Source organism: Oncorhynchus kisutch, linkage group LG3 (assembly GCF_002021735.2).
Source record: "Oncorhynchus kisutch isolate 150728-3 linkage group LG3, Okis_V2, whole genome shotgun sequence".
Classification (NCBI taxonomy): Eukaryota; Metazoa; Chordata; class Actinopteri; order Salmoniformes; family Salmonidae; genus Oncorhynchus; species Oncorhynchus kisutch.
Genome location: NC_034176.2, coordinates 63,169,647 through 63,190,511, shown reverse-complemented (window position 1 = coordinate 63,190,511; position 20,865 = coordinate 63,169,647). Strand labels below are relative to the sequence as shown.

At 43.3% G+C, this 20,865-nt stretch overlaps 1 protein-coding gene across 2 annotated transcripts; it reads left to right on the top strand.

Moving 5' to 3' along the window:
- Window positions 1–2,718: 2,718 nt before the first annotated feature.
- On the top strand, window positions 2,719–20,365 carry LOC109887006 (ubiquitin-conjugating enzyme E2 Q2-like). 2 transcript variants are annotated; one of them, XM_020478535.2, is made up of 13 exons: window positions 2,719–3,357; window positions 4,458–4,562; window positions 11,065–11,187; window positions 12,069–12,125; window positions 12,317–12,457; window positions 13,261–13,345; window positions 13,455–13,515; window positions 13,713–13,803; window positions 13,893–13,951; window positions 14,225–14,273; window positions 14,374–14,469; window positions 15,422–15,488; window positions 16,705–20,365. In XM_020478535.2, the coding sequence occupies exons 1-13, from the start codon at window positions 3,199–3,201 to the stop codon at window positions 16,734–16,736; spliced, it is 1,125 nt and encodes a 374-aa protein (XP_020334124.1). In that variant the 5' UTR covers window positions 2,719–3,198; the 3' UTR covers window positions 16,737–20,365. The 2 variants fall into 2 exon arrangements, with proteins under 2 accessions (XP_020334124.1, XP_020334120.1); XM_020478531.2 differs by having other exon boundaries at window positions 2,732–3,357; window positions 12,317–12,472.
- The last annotated feature ends 500 nt before the right edge of the window (window positions 20,366–20,865 follow it).

The following is a 20,865-nucleotide window of genomic DNA, read 5'->3' as shown; positions in this document are numbered from 1 at the left end:
GTCACCAAAAACACTCACAAACCTTTACAGATGCACAATCGAGAGCATCCTGTTGGGCTGTGTCACCGCCTGGTACGGCAACTCTGCCCACAACCGTAAGGCTCTCCAGAGGATAGTGAGGTCTACACAACACATCACCAGGGGCAAACTACCTGCCCTCCAGGACAACTACACCACCCGAAGTCACAGGAAGGCCGCCAAAATGATCATCGACCACCTGAGCCACTGCCTGTTCACCCCGCTATCATCCAGAAGGTGAGGTCCTGGTTTCCGAGCCGGTCATGGGTGCACCTCAGCCACACTCAAGGTACTAAACGACATCATAACCGCCATCGATAAAAGACAGTACTGTGCAGCCGTCTTCATCGACCTCGCCAAGGCTTTCGACTCTGTCAATCACCATATTCTTATCGGCAGACTCAGTAGCCTCGGTTTTTCGGATGACTGCCTTGCCTGGTTCACCAATTACTTTGCAGACAGAGTTCAGTGTGTCAAATCGGAGGGCATGCTGTCCGGTCCTCTGGCAGTCTCTATGGGGGTGCCACAGGGTTCAATTCTCGGGCCGACTCTTTTCTCTGTGTATATCAATGATGTTGCTCTTGCTGCGGGCGATTCCCTGATCCACCTCTACGCAGACGACACCATTCTATATACTTTCGGCCCGTCTTTGGACACTGTGCTATCTAACCTCCAAACAAGCTTCAATGCCATACAACACTCCTTCCGTGGCCTCCAACTGCTCTTAAACGCTAGTAAAACCAAATGCATGCTTTTCAACCGGTCGCTGCCTGCACCTGCATGCCCGACTAGCATCACCACCCTGGATGGTTCCGACCTAGAATATGTGGACGTCTATAAGTACCTAGGTGTCTGGCTAGACTGCAAACTCTCCTTCCAGACTCATATCAAACATCTCCAATCGAAAATCAAATCAAGAGTCGGCTTTCTATTCCGCAACAAAGCCTCCTTCACTCAAGCCGCCAAGCTTACCCTAGTAAAACTGACTATCCTACCGATCCTCGACTTCGGCGATGTCATCTACAAAATGGCTTCCAACACTCTACTCAGCAAACTGGATGCAGTCTATCACAGTGCCATCCGTTTTGTCACTAAAGCACCTTATACTACCCACCACTGCGACTTGTATGCTCTAGTCGGCTGGCCCTCGCTACATATTCGTCGCCAGACCCACTGGCTCCAGGTCATCTACAAGTCTATGCTAGGTAAAGCTCCGCCTTATCTCAGCTCACTGGTCACGATGGCAACACCCATCCGTAGCACGCGCTCCAGCAGGTGTATCTCACTGATCATCCCTAAAGCCAACACCTCATTTGGCCGCCTTTCGTTCCAGTACTCTGCTGCCTGTGACTGGAACGAATTGCAAAAATCGCTGAAGTTGGAGACTTTCATCTCCCTCACCAACTTCAAACATCAGCTATCTGAGCAGCTAACCGATCGCTGCAGCTGTACATAGTCTATTGGTAAATAGCCCACCCTTTTCACCTACCTCATCCCCGTACTGTTTTTATTTATTTACTTTTCTGCTCTTCTGCACACCAATATCTCTACCTGTACATGACCATCTGATCTTTTATCACTCCAGTGTTAATCTGCAAAATTGTAATTATTTGCCTACCTCCTCATGCCTTTTGCACACATTGTATATAGACCCCCCCTTCGTTTTCTACTGTGTTATTGACTTGTTAATTGTTTACTCCATGTGTAACTCTGTGTTGTATGCTCACACTGCTATGCTTTATCTTGGCCAGGTCGCAGTTGCAAATGAGAACTTGTTCTCAACTAGCCTACCTGGTTAAATAAAGGTGAAATAAAAAATATAAAAAAAATAAATAAATAAAAAAGGTCGGTACAGGTGCATCAAATCTGGGACCAAGAGAATGAAAAACAGCTTCTAGGCCATCAGACTGTTAAACAGCCATCACTGGTGCCAAAATACTGACTCAAATCTCTAGCCACTTTAACCATTAAAAATTTGATGTAATAAATATATCACTAGTCACTTTAAATAATGGCACTTTATATCATGTTCACATACCCTACATTACTCATCTCATATGTATATACTGTACTCTATACCATCTTGCCTATGCCGTTCGGCCATCGCTCATCCATATATTTATGTACATATTCTTATTAATTAATTTACACTTGCGTGTATAAGATAGTTGTTGTGAAATTGTTAGATTACTTAAATTGTTAGATATTACTGCACGGTCGGAACTAGAAGCACAAGCATTTCGTTACACTCGCATTAACATCTGCTAACCATGTGTATGCTACCAATAAAATTTGATTTGACATCATAAAGCTATGTTAAGTTGAGAAGCTTCTCTTTGAGTTCAGTTTATCCTTTGCTAAAGGCTAGTGGAATAAACATTTAACTAAAAAGAGTAGTACACTTACATCTTCTGGTGCAAGGGCATAGCTACATAGCTCTCTCATCAGCAAGCCAATCCAATTCGTTTTCCATGGGTTTGCCTTGTCATGAATTACATTATAAATATATTTTATTGGCCTAAACTTCCACCTGGATAAGGACTACCTTTGGCCAGCTACACGTTTAAAATTCTAGTGACAATATGCTCCAGGTACGGACTATTTACTGTCACCACACAGAAAGACTGCTGTGACAAAATATTTCAAAGTTGTCTAGGTGATTTATTTATTTCTATATTTTGGTGTTCTAACCTCCGCCCCTCAACTGAGCACGCACTGGATGTTGGGATTCTACAGCCTCGGGAAAACGCCATCTTTAAACCCCAGAAGAAATCACACTTGCGCGCCGGGGATCAACGACACACTGTGCTTGCGTTGGGTTACAATTTTGCGGGCATCATCATGATCAGTTTGTTGACCAGCGAAACAAATAAGCAACTAATTGAAAGAACTGTAAATACTCAACCAGGCCACGTTGTATGGTCTTAATATTGTACTATCAGAAGGCTAACATCAACAACAATACTAGCTAGACTGAAAGACAACGGACGAGTAATCAAGGCGTTGTTATTGCTTGTTTCCATTGGTTGCTTGTTAGCTAGCTTGCTAACCTGTCTTGAAGTCGGTTTGACATTCACATTACGTTGTTTTAAAAGGCTTGATTTGGGACTCGACTTTGTGGCTGCAGTTTTAGTCCCGACTTCACTCCTCCCCAGCAGCCCAGCCGGAGATGCGTGGAAGATGTCGGTTTCGGGGCTGAAGGCCGAACTGAAGTTTCTAGAGTCCATTTTTGATCCAAACCACGAACGATTCAGAATTATTGACTGGAAGCCGGATGAGCTAAACTGTCAGTTTAATGTGACTGGAGAAAAACTGTTGATTATACATTGCAACATTACGGTAAGTAGGGAAACGAGGCGACATGGCTGGCTTAGTACGTTAGCTAGCCAACGCGATAACTTGTTACAGTAGGTTAGCTCAGAACACGCAGTGTTTTAGCCTGGCGGCGTGGGACAGGCAACGGACAGGTGGTTAAAGAAACACTCAGCAAATGCTGGCCGGTCGAACGTTAGCCAGCTATCATTTGGCTATGCAATGTTTTTGTTTGTGACTTTTGTTTATACTTCTAACGTTAGTAGGAGTCCCAATATTTGCATGTTAGCAAGCTAGCTAACGGTAGCTGACTTGTTTCTAATATAGTAACTTAGTATGAGTAAATATTTGCATATTACTATTGTAGGTTACGTACTTAACGTTAGATAGCTAAAATAATGAGAGACAGGCAAGTCTGTTGCTTTTAGCCAAAGAGTTATCCTGAAACTGGCATGACATTATGCTAGGGCCTAGGCTAGGCACGCTTTCTGCGTCACTGATGAACATTGTTAACGTTAGCTATCTACACTTCCGCATTTTCTAACGTTAGTTGATTGTCTAACAAGTTCGCTAGCTAACGTAGTGGTTGTTGTAATAGCATGCTTCATGATCAACGCAATAACGTTTAGCCCGTCAGTTGTCACTGATAACACTAAGTTAGCTATACTCGTGACGTCAGTAAATAATTGCTAGCTAGCATGATTCAAAAGCATCACTTGTCAAACAGCTTCTGGCCTTGTCAAAAGACCGTGGTCTGCCAGCTCAGCTTTTAGCTAGCTGTATGCTGTTGGTTTGTATTTTCCAATTTGCTACATTCGTTTGACCAGCATACTGATTGAATTCAGTGCTCTTAACGTTACTTGGCTAGTTAACATTCTATAAGGAATGTGAAATGGCCACCATCACATTCATTTAGCTTCCGGTAATGTTAAGTAGTAATCAGATATTTCTTTTGTCTCTATAAAATTACTTGAGATTTCCTAGATTTATGATTCAGACACATACCAATGTCACACTCCTGTTTAATTTCAATGTTATTGTTCCAAACAATTATCACATTTCTCAGCATTATAATGCAGATGTATTTTTGTTTTGTTTCTCTCCTCATTGAAACCCATGTGTCACAGGAATCGTACCCCTCCACACCTCCAATCTGGTTTGTGGACTCTGATGACCCGAGCCTGACACAAGTGTTGGAGCGCCTGGAGGATGTCAGAAAGGGCAGCACCCTGGTAATATCTCAGCCCTGCAACTAGTATAACTAACAGTTGATGGTGGAGTGTATTCTTCTGAACATTTTGCATCTTCTTTCATGTCTAGTAACGTCTATCTATTCTGTGCTATTTCATCACAAGCACTTGGTTGAGCCTAGACTTATAGCAGAGCCAGCAGATCCGACCCTGTTGCTTACAGATGCACTAGGGTCAGACAGCATTCCTGTGTAGATTAAGACTCTGCAGAGCCATCGCGAGATATGGTTTGGAAAACATATTTCAATCCAGGGATGAGAAATGCGTTGTACTCTGAATTGTCTCATTATCCCAAAAGTTTCACTGAGAAGATTGAACAACTGTCCTTTTCGTCCTCATGCAAAAACAGCAGTTTACCTAAACTAGCCATCCCTTTTAATGGGCAAGGCTGTAGCTCAGTAGGAGCATTCTCTGTGCATGATGTCACAACGCCGGCCTGCTGAGCCAAGCCATCAAATGAAGGCAGATTATTGTGGTGCTAAATCATTATTTGACTACTATTTCAATCCCAGCCTTTGATATAGTATGTGAATGCTTTGGAAGGAGACTTCCCAGTGTTCAGATAATGAAACCTGATTATGACAATATATTTGAATTATTTGTTTACAATTTTGTCATTTAGCATATGCTCGTATCCAAACTAAAACATTCGTATTATAATACATGAATAGTAATCAAATAAACTTAAACTAAGTGTTATACGGAGCAGGAGAAACATGTTGTTTTTCGGCCTATCACATCTCTTCTAATGACTAATTAACCATACCTGTATTGGTGTTGTTGGGTAAAGTAGTTCTGATAGGAAAGTTGAGTGACAGCTGGGTAATTTTATACTGCTGTTCCAACCTGTCTTGGAGGTTAAAGGGAGATGAATGTCAGACCAATTCAGGGAGGTACTTTGCTGCAGGACAGGTTCTCTGCCTGTTTCCTCTTGTCTTAGTTTCAGCTGTTAGGCAGCTGAGGTTTTGAAGTCACCCTCATGTCACTTAAACATCATAGGACAGCCCTCTGTCATGTTTGGTATGAGTGTCGAGAGTGTCTCTCGGTGGAACCGGAGGGATGGGTTTTCTTGACAGACAAACTCCAACAGTGTGGTGTGTTTCGACCATGATTGTTTGTTGGTGATGTGGACCCCAAGGAGCTTGACTCTCGACCCGAGTCACTACAGCCCCGTCGTTGTTAATGGGGGCCTGTTCGGCTTTCCTTTTCCTGTAGTCCACAATCAGCTTCTTTGTCTTGCTCACATTGAGGGAAAGGTTGTTGTCCTGGCACCACACTGCCAGGTCTCTGACCTCCACCCTATAGGCTGTTTCATCGTTGTTGGTGATCAGGCCTACCACTGTTGTCGTCAGCAAACTTAATGATGGCGTTGGAGTCGTGTTTGGCCACGCAGGCATGGGTGAACAGGGAGTACAGGAGGGACTGAGCACACACACCTGAGGGGCCCCAGTGTTGAGGATCAGTGTAGTAGACGTGTTGTTGTCTACCCTTACCACCTGGGGGCGGCCCGTCAGGAAGTCCAGGATCCAGTTGCAGAGGGAGGTGTTTAGTCCCAGGGTCCTTAGCTTAGTGATGAGCTTTGTGTTGAATGCTGAGCTGTAGTCAATGAACAGCATTCTCACATAGATTTTCCTTTTGTTCAGGTGTGAAAGGGCAGTGTGGAGTGCTATTGAGATTGTGTCATCTATGGGTCTGTTGGGGTAGTATGCGAATTGGAGTTTAACCTATGGTATCTGGGAGAATGCTGTTGAAGTGAGCCATGACCAGCCGGTCAAAGCATTTCATGGCTATTGACGTGAGTGCTAAGGGGCAGTAATAATTTAGGCAGGTTACCTTCGCTTTCTTAAGCACAGGGGCTATGGTGGTCTGCTTGAAACATGTAGGTATTACAGACTCTGTCAGGGAGAGTTTGAAAATGTCAGTGAAGACATTTGCCAGTTGGTCCGCACATGCTTTGAGTACACGTCCTCGTAATCTGTCTGGCCCCGCGGCTTTGTGAACATTGACCTGTTTGAAGGTCTTGCTCACATCGGCTACTGAGAGTGTTATCTCACAGTCATCCAGAACAGCTGGTGCTCTCATGCATGCTTCAGTGTTGCTTGACTCAAAGCTAACATTAAAGGCATTTAGCTCGTCTGGTAGACTCTCATCACTGGGCAGCTCGCGGCTGGGTTATATTTGTACTCCGTAATAGTTTTCAAGCCCTGTCACATCCTACGAGTGTCAGAGCTGGTGTAGTAGGATTCATTCTTAATCCTGTATTGACGCTTTGCTTGTTTGATGGTTCGTCTGAGGGCATAGCAGGATTTCTTACAAGTGTCCGGATTAGTGTCCAGCTTCTTGAAAGCGGCAGCTCTTGCCTTTAGCTCAATGCGGATGTTTCCTGTTATCCATGGCTTCTGGTTGGGATATGTACGTACGGTCACTGTTGGGACGATATCGTCAATGCACTTATTGATGAAGCCAATGACTGAGGTGGTATACTCCTCAATGCCTTTTTATGAATCGCGGAACGTATTCCAGGCTCTGCTAGCGAAATAAGATGACTTTTGAGATCACCATTTTTGTGCCAATCAGTTCTCCAGGGTTTCCCCTATATTTATTTTGCAGCGGAGACTTACTTGGCAATTAAGCCCTTTTTCTACTTACCCAGAGTCTGATGAATTCATGGATACCATTTTCTTTTGTATCTCTGCATGCAGTTTGGAGGAAGTTGCTGACCTGTGTTAGTGCAAATGCTGGTTAGCAGTGGTTTGCGACACTACCTTCAATTTCCTTCAAACTGCACATGAGTTCATCTGACCCTGGGTAAGTAGAATAAGTGCAAGGTTTGGCAATTAAGCCCTATTCTTTTAAAGACCTGCTCTGATGACTAGCCTAAGTATTTTTTTATACCTCTCACTTCGGGCTGGATGTGTCAAAGTGCAGTTCATACATGCATCATTTATGACAAGAATTACTGTCTTTTGCTCAATTAGCCTACATTTTGTGTCACGGTGGTGGAGGTAGTATCTTTGGGCCAGTCTTCAAAATCAAATGAAATTTTATTGGCCACATGCGCCGAATACAACAGGTGTCGACCTTACAGTGAGATGCTTACTTACGAGCCCCTAACCAACAATGGAGTTTTTTTTTTAAACAGATAAGAAATAAAAGTAACAAGTAATTGAAGAGCAGCAGTAAAATAACAATAGCGGGACTATGTACAGGGGGTACTGGTACAGAGTCAATGTGCCGTTTAGTTGATGTAATAGGTACATGTAGGTAGAGTTTTTAAAGTGACTATGCATAGATAATAACAGAGAGTTAGAGGGGTGCAATGCAAATAGTCTGGGTAGCCATTTGATTACGTGTTCAGGAGTCTCATGGCTTATGGGTAGAAGCTTCTTGGAACAAGACTTGGCGCTCCGGTACCGCTTGCTGTGCAGTAGCAGAGAGAACAGTTGTCATACCAGGCAGTGATGCAACCAGGATGCTCTCGATGTTGCAGCTGTAGAACCTTTTGAGGTTCTGATGACCCATGCCAAATATTTTCAGTCTCCTGGGAGGGAATAGGTTTTGTCGTGCCCTCTTCTTGCGAGCACGGGGTAGCCTAATCTTAGTTTTTAAAAATTACGATAGGCTATCCTTAATCGATGACCCTTTTCAGACATAATGGAATGTGGTCCCTTGAAAGAGCTACAGCTTGTTTGTCTGTCTATTAGGGTAGGCTACACTTACAGATTTTTAAATGCCGACACAAAACCTTTTCTGGAGATATGAATGGGCATTTTACTTATCTGTAAAGGAATAAGGCTTCTGAAGTTGGATTAACATCCATTACCAGGCAACCAGAACTATCAATTAAACAATCTTGAGCTGCTCCCTGCGTGGTGACCAATCGCTCCTAAAAAAGTACTTTAAAGTTTGTTAAATACCGTGACTTACCTAGAACTTTAGTAGAAATTAAACACATCTATCAACCATACTATAAAAAAAACATGTAAAAAACACAGCAGCACATCAATCAGCGATGTTTGTTGTTGGGGGGAAAATGCAGAAAATTTTATGCCGGAGCAGAATTTCACTGTCACATTTTGCAAATTTTCTGTGAAGTTACCAATGGTCAACCATTGCTATTTTACCGTAGCTAAGTCTGTAAAGGGTTGCGGTAGATAACTTCATTGCCTGGCCCTAGGAGTCATGCATATGTAATAGGGCTGTTATTATGCATTGTAAATTGTGGAATTTTATGACTTTCTAGTAACCAATAAGAAATAAATAATTGCAGGTTTTAAACGTTAAGGAAAATTGTCCATTTGTCACACACCTAGTGCACTTATATGCACATGTGTGACACGGTACGCACCTTTCAGGAACCATTTGTTGCTCGTGAGCTCTAATTTGTGTATTCAAAAGTCCTGGAGAGTCTCTTTTAAGATAAGCATTACAAGGTATATTTATTGCAAATAGAGTGAGCAGTGGCGCAAATGAGAGCCATGAGCACAGAGCCACTGCCTGCTCCTCTCCTTACAATGCAGTGGCGCAATCCCTTCTATATCAAATGGTGTCAACATTTTCATTCATTTTGGAGTAGAATGTATTTTGGAGTAGAATGTATTTTAGAGTAGAATGTATCACAAGTGACTACTTTTATTGATTTTATTTCACCTTTAAGTAGGCAAGTCAGTTAAGAACAAATTCTTATTTTACAATGATGCATAAACCCTCCCCTAACCCGGACGATGCTGGGCCATTTGTGCACCTCACTATGAGACTCCCGATCACGGCCGGTTGTGATACAGCCCGGGGTCGAACCTGGGTCTGTAGTGACGTCTCTAGCACTGAGATGCAGTGCCTTAGACCGCTGTGCCCTTCGAAGCCCTTCTCCCAGAGATATTTTTCGGGTAGAACAACTGTGAGGCATGCCCCCAGACTCCACCAGCAAAGAGCAAGCCCCCCCCCCCCCCTCTTTTCCACTGCTGAAAGAAATCCTAGGGGAAACACTGAGTTCTCTGTAGGCTAGATCGGCTTATGTAGCTACATTCTTTGACTTATCCTACTTAATCACACTGCATGTTCTGTTTGTAGCCCACCAGATCTGCATTTTATTGTACTTTTTTCAAAGATATCTGTGGTGTTTAGATTTTCTGTTGCACCATGCATTATACAACATTTTCACTATGTATGGACCAGGCCTACATTCAGTAGAATACATTTCTTCTATAGCAATACTGGGAAGCTTGCAGAGGTACACATTTCTGCAATAAGTTACTGTTGCTGAGGTGTCTGACATTCCCTGACACAATCTTACCTTTCACGTGGTCTCTGAAGGTGTGCCGTGGTGAAGGTACAATACAGTGAATAAGTATTTGGCCCCTTTCTGATTTTCTGTTTTTGCATATTTTCTTACACTGAAGGTTATCAGATCTTCAATCAAAACCTAATATAAGATCAAGGGAAGTTGTGTTCAAATAATAACCATTTTATAATTATTGATTACATTTATTCCACATCCAATGCCCTGTGTGGAGAAATTATTTTTCCTCTTACAGAGTACCTGGTTGTTCCTCCTGCAATGACTACAACCAACAACTACAGGAAGCATTTGATCAGTCTCTTGCAACAAACTTTGCCCCACGCTTTTATGTAGAACTGCTTTAACTCCGCGACCTTTGTGGGTTTAAGTCTGCACATTGACTAGGCCATTCCAAAATGTACAATTTTGTTGCTTTTCAGCCATTCTGATGTAGATTTCCAGTTTTCTGGTGAAAACCGAACACTGCATTCCACAATAAGAACCTCATAACAATGATCAAGTGTGGTGGTAGTGTGTTGGATTGGGTATACTTTGCTCCCTCAGGACCTGGATGACTTGCAATCATTGAAGGAACCATGAATTTTGGTCTGTATCGTCTGAGTATAAGCTGAAGTGCAGCTGGTTTATACAGCAAAACGCAATCAAGTCTACATCAGAATGGATGAAAAAAAAACATATTTGAAGCTTTGAAATGGTCCAGTCAAAGTCCAGATCTGAACCCGATTGAGATGTTATGGCAGGACCTGAAACGAGCAGTTCGTGCTCAAACCCACTTGTCGCTGAGTTGAATCAGTTTTAGATGGAGTGGGTGAAAATTCCTCCACAGCGACGTGAGAGACTGATCAACAACGACTACAGGAAGTGTTTGGTTGCAGTCATTGCAGCTAAAGGTGGCACAACCAGTTATTGAGTGTAAGGGGGAAGTTACTTTTTAACACGGGCATTGGGTGTTGCATAACTTTGTTTATTATATAAATTCAATAAGTATCTAATTTGTTTTATTTGTTCACTCAGGTTCCCTTTATCTAATATTCGGTTTTGGTTGAAGATCTGATTAGCATTCGTTAATCAGAAAGGGGACAAATCCTTTTTCACGGCAATGTATCTCTGCTGTGTTATCTAGTGCTGCTGCCTGTGCTCCCCAACTCAAACTGTGCCTGCTGGTACTGTCCCTCGGTCCCCCAGCTCCTGCAGCAGCTAAAGCGGCTCATCTGTGACCTCTGTCGGCTGTACAACCTGCCCCAGCACCCAGATGTAGAGATGCTGGACCAGCCCCTCCCTGCCGGCCCTGTAGGACAAGACCGAAAGGTAAGGACGCCTAATGTCCACTCAAAATGTTTTCTGGTTTTCAAGTACTACTAGGCCTGTATATTTTTCCGTTGGATGGCATTGAAGTAAAAAATAACCAGAGGCTTTTTCATGAAAACCATCTCCTTTCACATACCTGAAGTGAGTCATGTGCCTAATCCTTTTGTTTAATTTTATTGCCGGAAGCTACCAAGGAGATTGAAGACACTTAGCTAATGAAAGGGTTTAAAAACCTGCATGAAGAACCTAATACAGTCCTGAAACCGTCCATCAGCACAGACATTAATGATTAGTACAGAGTCCCGGGGATGGAATCAATAGACTCTTCCTGTGGGAGGGGACAGTGTGTGGTGCTAGCATAAATTGCCTCGTAACCAATGAACAGACAACCGAAGGCTACGGTTGTGGCAGGTAGCTTAGTGGTTAAAGCGTTGGACTAGTAACCCGAATGTTGCAAGATCGAATCCCCGAGCTGACAAGGTAAAAAAATAAAAAAATCTGTTCTGCCCCTGAACAATGCAGTTAACCCACTGTTCTTAGCCGTAATTGAAAATAAGAATTTGTTCTTAATTGACTTGCCTAGTTAAATAAAGGTAAAATACATGTAAAAAATAGTCTACTTAGTCATTAGAGTGACTGAATCAGAGGTTGAATGTTAAATAGTAGCTACCTGTACAGTAGAGGAATGTTGTTTCTGACTACGCAGAAACTCGCTTACTGGTTTTGCACATTTCGGAACATTCCAACAAATATCTCTACCGGTTTTTTGTTAGACTATAGGCCTACATCTAACTTGCTAAAGCAATTGGCGTCACTGAGTATTCCATGTTAGGAATGAGATTGAACTGTCTGAACTCTTTCTCTCTGTTGCGTTTCTTTAGCATGGGGTCACAGACGAGGTCACGTCCGAAGAGGAGGAAGAAGAGGATATGGGAGAGGTCCTTATCCCTTTTCAAATAAATGTCATTACATATCGCGCTGCACATTACCATGCTGATTTGAGCTGAGTCGTGCTGGATGTCAAGCTCGACTAGATAGTCAATACCAATCACACACATTTGAAGTGTTAACTTGAAGTTAAACATGTCTTCTAATGCTCTTATCTTGTCGTTGTGTGTTGTGCCAGCAGGACATTGAAGACCTGGACCACTATGAGATGAAAGAGGAGGAGCCAGTGGATGGGAAGAAGTCTGAGGATGACGGCATCGAGAAGGAGAACCTGGCCATCCTGGAGAAGATCCGCAAGAACCAGAGGCAGGACCACTTGAACGTAAGTGCTCATTCGGTAAGGTGACATTTTATACGCTTTTGGGGGATGCATGGGGAATATATCTGTCGTTAGACCTAGACCAGTTTACTGGACCCAGCACTGTTTCACTGGGATGTCTAGAGTGACCCTTTATGATATAGCCAATGTGCATGCATCTAACCAGTTTTTCAGGTGGTTCTGAATGGAATGTATTTTCCATTTTGTTTTCCGTCAGTGTTTTACTCAGAGAATTTCTTACCAATGCAGTACACCAATATTATGCTGTTTAGGACTGTATTTGTAAACTAGGACATGATTGACATGGATTGCGTAGACTAAATGACAGTAATTAGTCATTCTGATAGTAATCATTATCTAACATTTACCCATGGCTCTCTTAAATGTTGATTTAGAATACAGCTGTTTCCCCGAAGGTCTGTGAGCAGCTCTGAGAGACTTATAAATTAGATGCTCTTCTCTCATCCTCCACCGTCCCTACTGCTCAGCTCTTCAAATCTATCATTATCGCAGATGAGAGCCTTGCTATGGAACCTGTGAAATTCTCCCCATATACTATAGCAAACTGTATACTGCCAGTTAGTTCTGAAGCATTTTGTCTCCATGCTGATCAATAACTCTTAATTTCTAGGAGTTTGTAGACTTTTTATCTAAATGCACAGAGCTATTAGCATATTTGAGCTGGGCCTGTAAACATTTGATTTAATCGTTGCTGTCAGTGTGTATGTGCATTATTATCCCCAATCGTTGAATGTGCTGTATGTTTGGGTATCGGTGTATTACCCTGTGTGTGTTGTGTGTTGCAGGGTGCGGTGTCTGGTTCAGTGCAGGCCTCAGACCGCCTCATGAAGGAGCTCCGGGAGATATACCGGTCCCAGAGTTACAAGATGGGTACGTACTCCACTGCGGCAGTGCTAGAAAGCTCTTCAGATATGTTGCAATAAAAAAAATGACAGTTTGATTCCGAATGTCACTTACCAGACTCTGCATTCTCTTCCAGGTATCTATTCAGTGGAGCTGGTCAATGACAGCCTGTATGAATGGCACGTCAAGCTGAGAACGTAAGTAACTAAAGAGGCCGGTTATACTGTGGTTAAGACTGGAGGAAGTTAACAGGAAAGCTGGATCTCAGGATGAGGCTGGATAATGCCTTATCGCATTCACTGCTCTTTCGGCACTAGGCCTATTTACCATAAGGAGTACTGTATAATTCTAGCATGTCGCAGATGTATAATGATGCGTTCTATTTGCTCAACAGCGTAGATCCAGACAGTCCCCTACACAGTGACCTGCAGGTTTTAAAGGAAAAGGAGGGAATGGATTACATTCTGCTAAACTTCTCGTATAAAGTAAGTACCAATGCTGATACTAGAAAGCAAAGCCAGTTTGGTAGTGTTGGCTGTTCTCATTTGAATGCTATTTTGTTTTCTACCTGCAGGATAATTTCCCCTTTGATCCACCATTTGTACGGGTGGCTTCTCCTGTGCTGTCTGGAGGGTGAGTTCAGTTCACTGCGTATGAGGGGAATGGTTTTGTTTTTTCTGCGGTGTTTCCACTGTGACGGAGTTGCTCCCCTCACTTAACCATGACGGAAGGGCGGTCTCTTCTGGTCTAGACATTGTCAGCAGCCAGTGAAAATCTGAATGTCAGAAGTGGCAGTTTAGCGAAAAGGAGATCATCTGTGCTTGTGGCTGCGATTTATTTTGGTGTTTTGATCACCTTTTTATATCTACATATTCTAATATTTTTCTTTCACCTGCTGTCTTTAAGTTATGTTCTTGGAGGGGGTGCCCTGTGCATGGAGCTTCTCACAAAACAGGTATGTTTTTATGCCACAATGTCAGTTCAAAACTTGTCCACTGTGGACACAGTGGAGGTAAATGCTAGTGCATTGACGATGTATTGCCACTTGATTTCAGGGCTGGAGCAGTGCCTATTCCATAGAGTCTGTAATCATGCAGATCAACGCCACTTTAGTCAAGGGAAAAGCCAGAGTGCAGTTTGGAGCCAATAAGGTAAGCATTGTTTGTTTAAGGGGGCAGAGAGCTTTGAAATGTGTTAACATGATGCATACTACAGGGTGTATTGACACTGTGTTCTGACATGGATAAAGGGGTGAGCTGTGTGTGTGTGGCCAGCTGGTCCATGCTGCTCTATGGAAATGAGGTGTCTGTAAGCCCCCAGCACTTCATTTAAACAGGACGTTGTTACTTAGCGCCGCTGGGACAGTGCGGCGCTGCTCATCTCTTAATGCTGACGCTTCACATCAGTCCACTTAATGCTGTCATTTCTCTCCCTCTTCTCTCACTAATCTGGCTCTGGGATCCCAGTAGAATTCGGAGCAGACCAAATGACAGGGATATTTATAGACAAGCTGCAGTTTCAAGGAATCTTGGGCCCTGCTGTATGAGAATCTGTTCTTTAAAAGTTAGGATCTAACCCTGTACACCATAGACCTGATACTCAGCTATGTTGATTTCAAATCTTGTCTAATGAAAGTGTTTATCATATCTGTCCTGAGGTTACTAAAGTTGGGGGTAGGTATGGTTAATAAAATGCCAGAAATGTACCTATTCATCAAAAACATAAGAATACCAATCTTTCTGTTACTGGGTTGATAGGACTCAGACTTTTTTTTTATAAGAGCCAGTTCCACTCTGAAGCTGAATTTTATTACACCCACACTGGAGAAAATAGACCCAGCTCCCGGCTCCTCAGATCCCCACACGGTTCAACACGCTATTTATTATGGTGCGATTAATGGTCACCCGCGGTGCGAGCAAACGTAGCATGATAACAGATCGAGCGGCAAAATTCTCTGGGGGAAGCTGATGGAAAGGAATCCACCGTGCAGTCAGACTTCATCAAACTAATTCACTTGTACGTGATGGTGCTTAGTCCTGAGCCTTTACACTGCTTGGGGCATTCATAACCACAAGTTTGATATAGGCACTGTTTTTGTTTCAGAACCAGTACAATCTTGCCAGAGCACAGCAGTCATACAAATCCCTGGTCCAGATCCATGAAAAGAACGGTGAGTGTTACCATGTCCAGTTACACATCTTGTATCCTATTTGACCTTGAGATTACATCCCTCCATACAGCAGTCAGTGGTTGGGAAAATACAGTATATATACAAAGTATGTGGACACCCCTTTTAAATGAGTAGATTTGGCTATTTCAACCACACCCGTTGTTGACAGGTGTATAAAATCAAGCACGCAGCCATGCAAGCTCCATAGACTAACCTTGTCAGTAGAATGGCCTTACTGAAGAGCTCTGTAGCTTTCAACGTGGCACTGTTGCTCTGTGGCTTTCAACACGTCAGTTTGTCAAATGTCTTACCTGCTAGAGCTGCCCCAGTCAACTGTAAGTGCTGTTTTTGTGAAGTGGAAACGTCTAGGCGCAACATCGGCTCAGTTGTCACGCCACACAAGCTCACAGAATGGGACTGCCGAATGCTGAAGTCCGTAGTGTGTTAAATTGTCTATCCTCGGTTGCAACACTCACTACAGAGTTCCAAACTGCCTCTGGAAGCAACGTCAGTACAATAACTGTTTGTCGGGAGCTTCGTGAAAAGGGTTTCCATGACCGAGCAGCTGCACACAAGCCTAAGATCCCCATGTGCATCGCCAAGCGTCGGCTGGAGTGGCGAAAAGCTTGCCGCTATTGGACTCTGGAGTGATGAATCACACTTCCAACTGGCAGTCCGACGGACGAATCTGGTTTTGGCGGATGCCAGGAGAACGCTACCCGCCCGAATGCATAGTGTCAACTGTAAAGTTTAGGGAAGGAGGAATAATTGTCTGTCTGTTATTCATGGTTCGGGCCCGTTAGTTCCAGTGAAGGGAAATCTTAACGCTACAGCATACAATGACATGCTAGATTATTCTGCCTGACCTCACTAATGCTCTTGTGGCTGAATGGAAGCAAGTCCCAGAAGCTTTTCCAACATCTAGTGGAACACCTTCCCAGAAGAGTGGAGGCTGTTATAGTATCAAAGGGGGAACCAACTCCATATTAATGCCCATAATTTTGGAATGCAATGTTCGACGAGCAGGTGTCCACATACTTTTGGTCATGTAGTGTATTGCAAGCTCCAATAGGGTTTCATATCGCAGCTACAGTGATTTGTTCTTAGGTCAAGATAAAATGCATCCAACTCTTTGATCAATCCTACTGTCTAGGATGAACTGATTGTGTTTTGTCCAGTATAACTGAGTGTACTGTCTCTTGTCTGATCCTTGTAGGCTGGTACACTCCCCCTAAGGAGGATGGTTAAGAGGACCGTTGCCATGCCTCCACTGGGACCACATGTCTTAGGAGCACCCCCCCTCCCTTACTTTTCTTTTCCCTCTCTAACTGGAGTTGTTTTCATTGAGAGTTTGATCCCCATTCTGTTACCATGAGAACCAACCAACCAATGGTTAAAACCCCTCGCTGACCAACCACCTTATTCACTTTGCAATAGGGGATCCACCCTCTCGCTATTTATCTTTCTCTCACTTGTGCAATCGCTCCCTCTGTGTTCTTCCTCTGTTACAATCTCACCCCTAATCCCCTGAGCTTTGAATTAGCTCCATATCTTGTGCAACTCCCTTAAATCCTACTCTGGGCAAGCAAAGAAGAGCTTACTTACTGCCTGTGATTTCGGGTCAAGGTTGAGGCATGGCTTTTGCTAGTGACTGAAGCTCTCCGTCAGTCGCGTGACGGGCTGAGATTCTCCGGCCACAGACTGGAACAGAGAATGACCGGTGACATTCCCCTTGTGACAGTGGAGGCTGGGATGGACAATGACACGCTGGTAGTGGGAATGAGCACCACCTCACTCCCCATGGATGGCCTCTGTCATATCTGTGCTTGTGTATCTATCTGTATATTGCCAAGATTCCTTCTTCTGGAATAACATGTCCTCCTAAAGCTAGCTTCCTGAAACAACGCCTGGTCTACAAAAGCCAAAGACCCTGAATGGAGAGAGGAGAGCTAAAAAACTCCTGACCAATGTGGGACTGAGACGGCTTAATGGAGGATATCCTGTTGAGCACAAGAGGTGGAGGCCGCCTCCACCCAGCCCAATCTCTCAGGCTGCTTTTGGAAATATGACCAGGCTTAGCAAAGGCAGGTTGGATTTAATCACTGTAATGTAGTTGAATTTAACTCCATGTAAAACTTGTAAAGTTGTATTTCTGAGAATTGATTGAATTGTTTTTAACGTAAATTTGTGTGGGTTTTGTGGTTCGAGCGGGCGGAGACTGGGGGCATCAATTTCTCAAGGTGTATTTCAGATGTAGGATAACAAAGCATTTGCTTCATGGATACTCTTGCAGAAGTTAAAAGGAACACCTTTAAACCATGTTTTTATGTTAGCATAATGACTACTATTGTTTTTTGTTTTCCTGTATAAATTGAAATACTTTTTGTGGTTTCATATGTTCAAAAGTGACACACCATTCCTTTTACTCAATGACACAGCGGTGCTTTTTGGGCTTTCCAAATATGCTGGCTAATTTCCCCAGTGACCCAAACTTGATGAACCTTTCAGTAAGGCTCTGCACACAATCGTTAAGAGGCTGTATGTACACTAAATAATTTGAAAACGGCTCAGTGCAGTCCCCTGCCTAATTTGAATCCATGGTCTAACTAGCTTGTTCACACTCCCAGATCGCCCATCCATGGTCTAACTAGCTTGTTCACACTCCCAGATCGCCCATCCATGGTCTAACTAGCTTGTTCACACTCCCAGATCGCCCATCCATGGTCTAACTAGCTTGTTCACACTCCCAGATCGCCCATCCATGGTCTAACTAGCTTGTTCACACTCCCAGATCGCCCATCCATGGTCTAACTAGCTTGTTCACACTCCCAGATCGCCCATCCATGGTCTAACTAGCTTGTTCACACTCCCAGATCGCCCATCCATGGTCTAACTAGCTTGTTCACACTCCCAGATCGCCCATCCATGGTCTAACTAGCTTGTTCACACTCCCAGATCGCCCATCCATGGTCTAACTAGCTTGTTCACACTCCCAGATCGCCCATCCATGCCTCGGCTGCAGTGGACTTCACTTCATACCACATGCTCAATAATCAAATATTTGTTGATTAAAAAAAATATTTTCAGGTCTGACTGTAAGGTGTGTGTGTGTAGTAATGCCTTCAACAAAAGACAGGCCCACTCATTTCCATCCTTTGCCTCCCCTCTCTGGTACCTGGTTTTCTGGTTTTCTATCTGATTATTCACTTATGACCTCATGATCTTGGTTGTCAGTGATGGAAGGAACTTTTTCAGGGGAACCCCTAACTCATGACCATCCTCAGCACTGTCAAACCTGGAGCATGCCAAGTCTTAGCTATTTGAGTAATATGCAGAATATTGTGTGACACATTTGATTTAATGTTATTACACACATTAATGGTTGCTTTTTTTGTGTGGGTATTATCCACGTTGTTCGAAGTCCGTTGTCGCAAAAACCAGCATAGGAACCAGCTTGTTCCTAGTAAATATTCTGCTTTTCACCCATGTGAAATATACTAATAATGTGTAATTAAGCTCCATCTACCTTGTATTTGTTGTAAAGTCAGCCACCCCACCTGTACAACACCATGCATCACGTTATGTCAAAAATGGTGGCACTAAAGACTCATTTAGAGGTTTATTAGTATTCACCCAATATGGTGACTGACTTTATTACCAAATATGTCTACTACACATGGATAACCGTTGATCGTTGTCATAGCCGTTAGGTATTGGTATCAAGTGTGCCACAGCTTTCCCACATGGCTGACCTCATCGTGAACATGCCCCGGCTAGAAACTCCCTCCCTGTGTTTTCTGGAGAAGTAAACTCAGGAATACATGGCTACTGCACACTTGACTTAGCAAGATGCAAGTTTTGTACATTTTTTCAACTATTGTTTACTTCCCAATTTAATTTCCCCTCCTATAATTACAGTAACCATTGGCTTGCGAGCTCTCCATTTGGCTTGTCTATCTTTTTAAAGTAGTCACTGGTAAGACTGTGGTAACAGGGGTGTAGTGGAGTGATGAGGTGGGAGGGACATGCTTGCTTTTGATATAGGCCCCACATATCTCATTCAATCCCTCAGATCAGTCTTGTGATGCAGAAAGGTGAACCAACGCTTTACCTCACCCGTTTAAGCTCATTGTCTTGGGTCGTTGTTTCTAATCTAGGACATCATCGTGATCCTGTACCTCCTGGTTTTGTAGTGTTTTGCATGTAGATATCTCAGAAATTACTTTCACTCTAAGGACTAGGGTGTGTGTGGGGACTGGACAGTTTTGATTTGTCAGGTTGGATCATTTTATATTAGCTTGCAGAGGTCGGTAGATGCTCTCTCTGTAAACCCCATCTCTGGGAACAGATTGTTTTTTATAGATTCATGTAGGACAGACTCTCGCCAGATTAGTTCTAAAGAATACCAATTGCAAAAATGCTGTCTCCAACAGTTATGGGCGTCCCACCCGTGTGTTAGAAGTATGAGATATAAAACTAATGGACTACTATACTATTCTGTCCACCCCAGAGCAGTACTCCAACTCTTACTGTTTAAATCCCTGTGCCATCAGAGCAGACGTCAAATGGGCTTTTAACTCCGTGGAAGGCCCCAAGTCTGTTCTAATGTCAGGTGTGCAGTGAATTACAGCTCTCTTATACAGATCCAGACCAGTTGTCTGACTAACAGGCCAGTGCGTTGGGAGATTTTGGTTTGAGTCCTGAAACTAATTATTGGTTCCTTTTTTTTTTTCTGTCTTCATTTTTGTGAGTTATGGAGTTATGCACTGTTAGCATGCTTTGGTTTTATTTAGTTTTTCATTGCAAGGGTCATTTTGACCATGTACAGTAATTTGTAAACTTGCATCAAGTTTATGAATAAAGGATTTTATTAAATACTCCTGTGTACTATTTGAGATGTGATACAGAGCTGTATAAAACTTATATAGGACCCTCTGTTTAAACTGAAACCAGGAATGGTGATACATTTGGCTGTTCTCTAGCTCTAACCAGAAGGACAGAGGGGAATGGTGATACATTTGGCTGTTCTCTAGCTCTAACCAGAAGGACAGAGGGGAATGGTGATACATTTGGCTGTTCTCTAGCTCTAACCAGAAGGACAGAGGGGAATGGTGATACATTTGGCTGTTCTCTAGTTCTAACCAGAAGGACAGAGGGGAATGGTGATGCATTTGGCTGTTCTCTAGCTCTAACCAGAAGGACAGAGGGGAATGGTGATACATTTGGCTGTTCTCTAGCTCTAACCAGAAGGACAGAGGGGAATGGTGATACATTTGGCTGTTCTCTAGTTCTAACCAGAAGGACAGAGGGGAATGGTGATACATTTGGCTGTTCTCTAGCTCTAACCAGAAGGACAGAGGGGAATGGTGATACATTT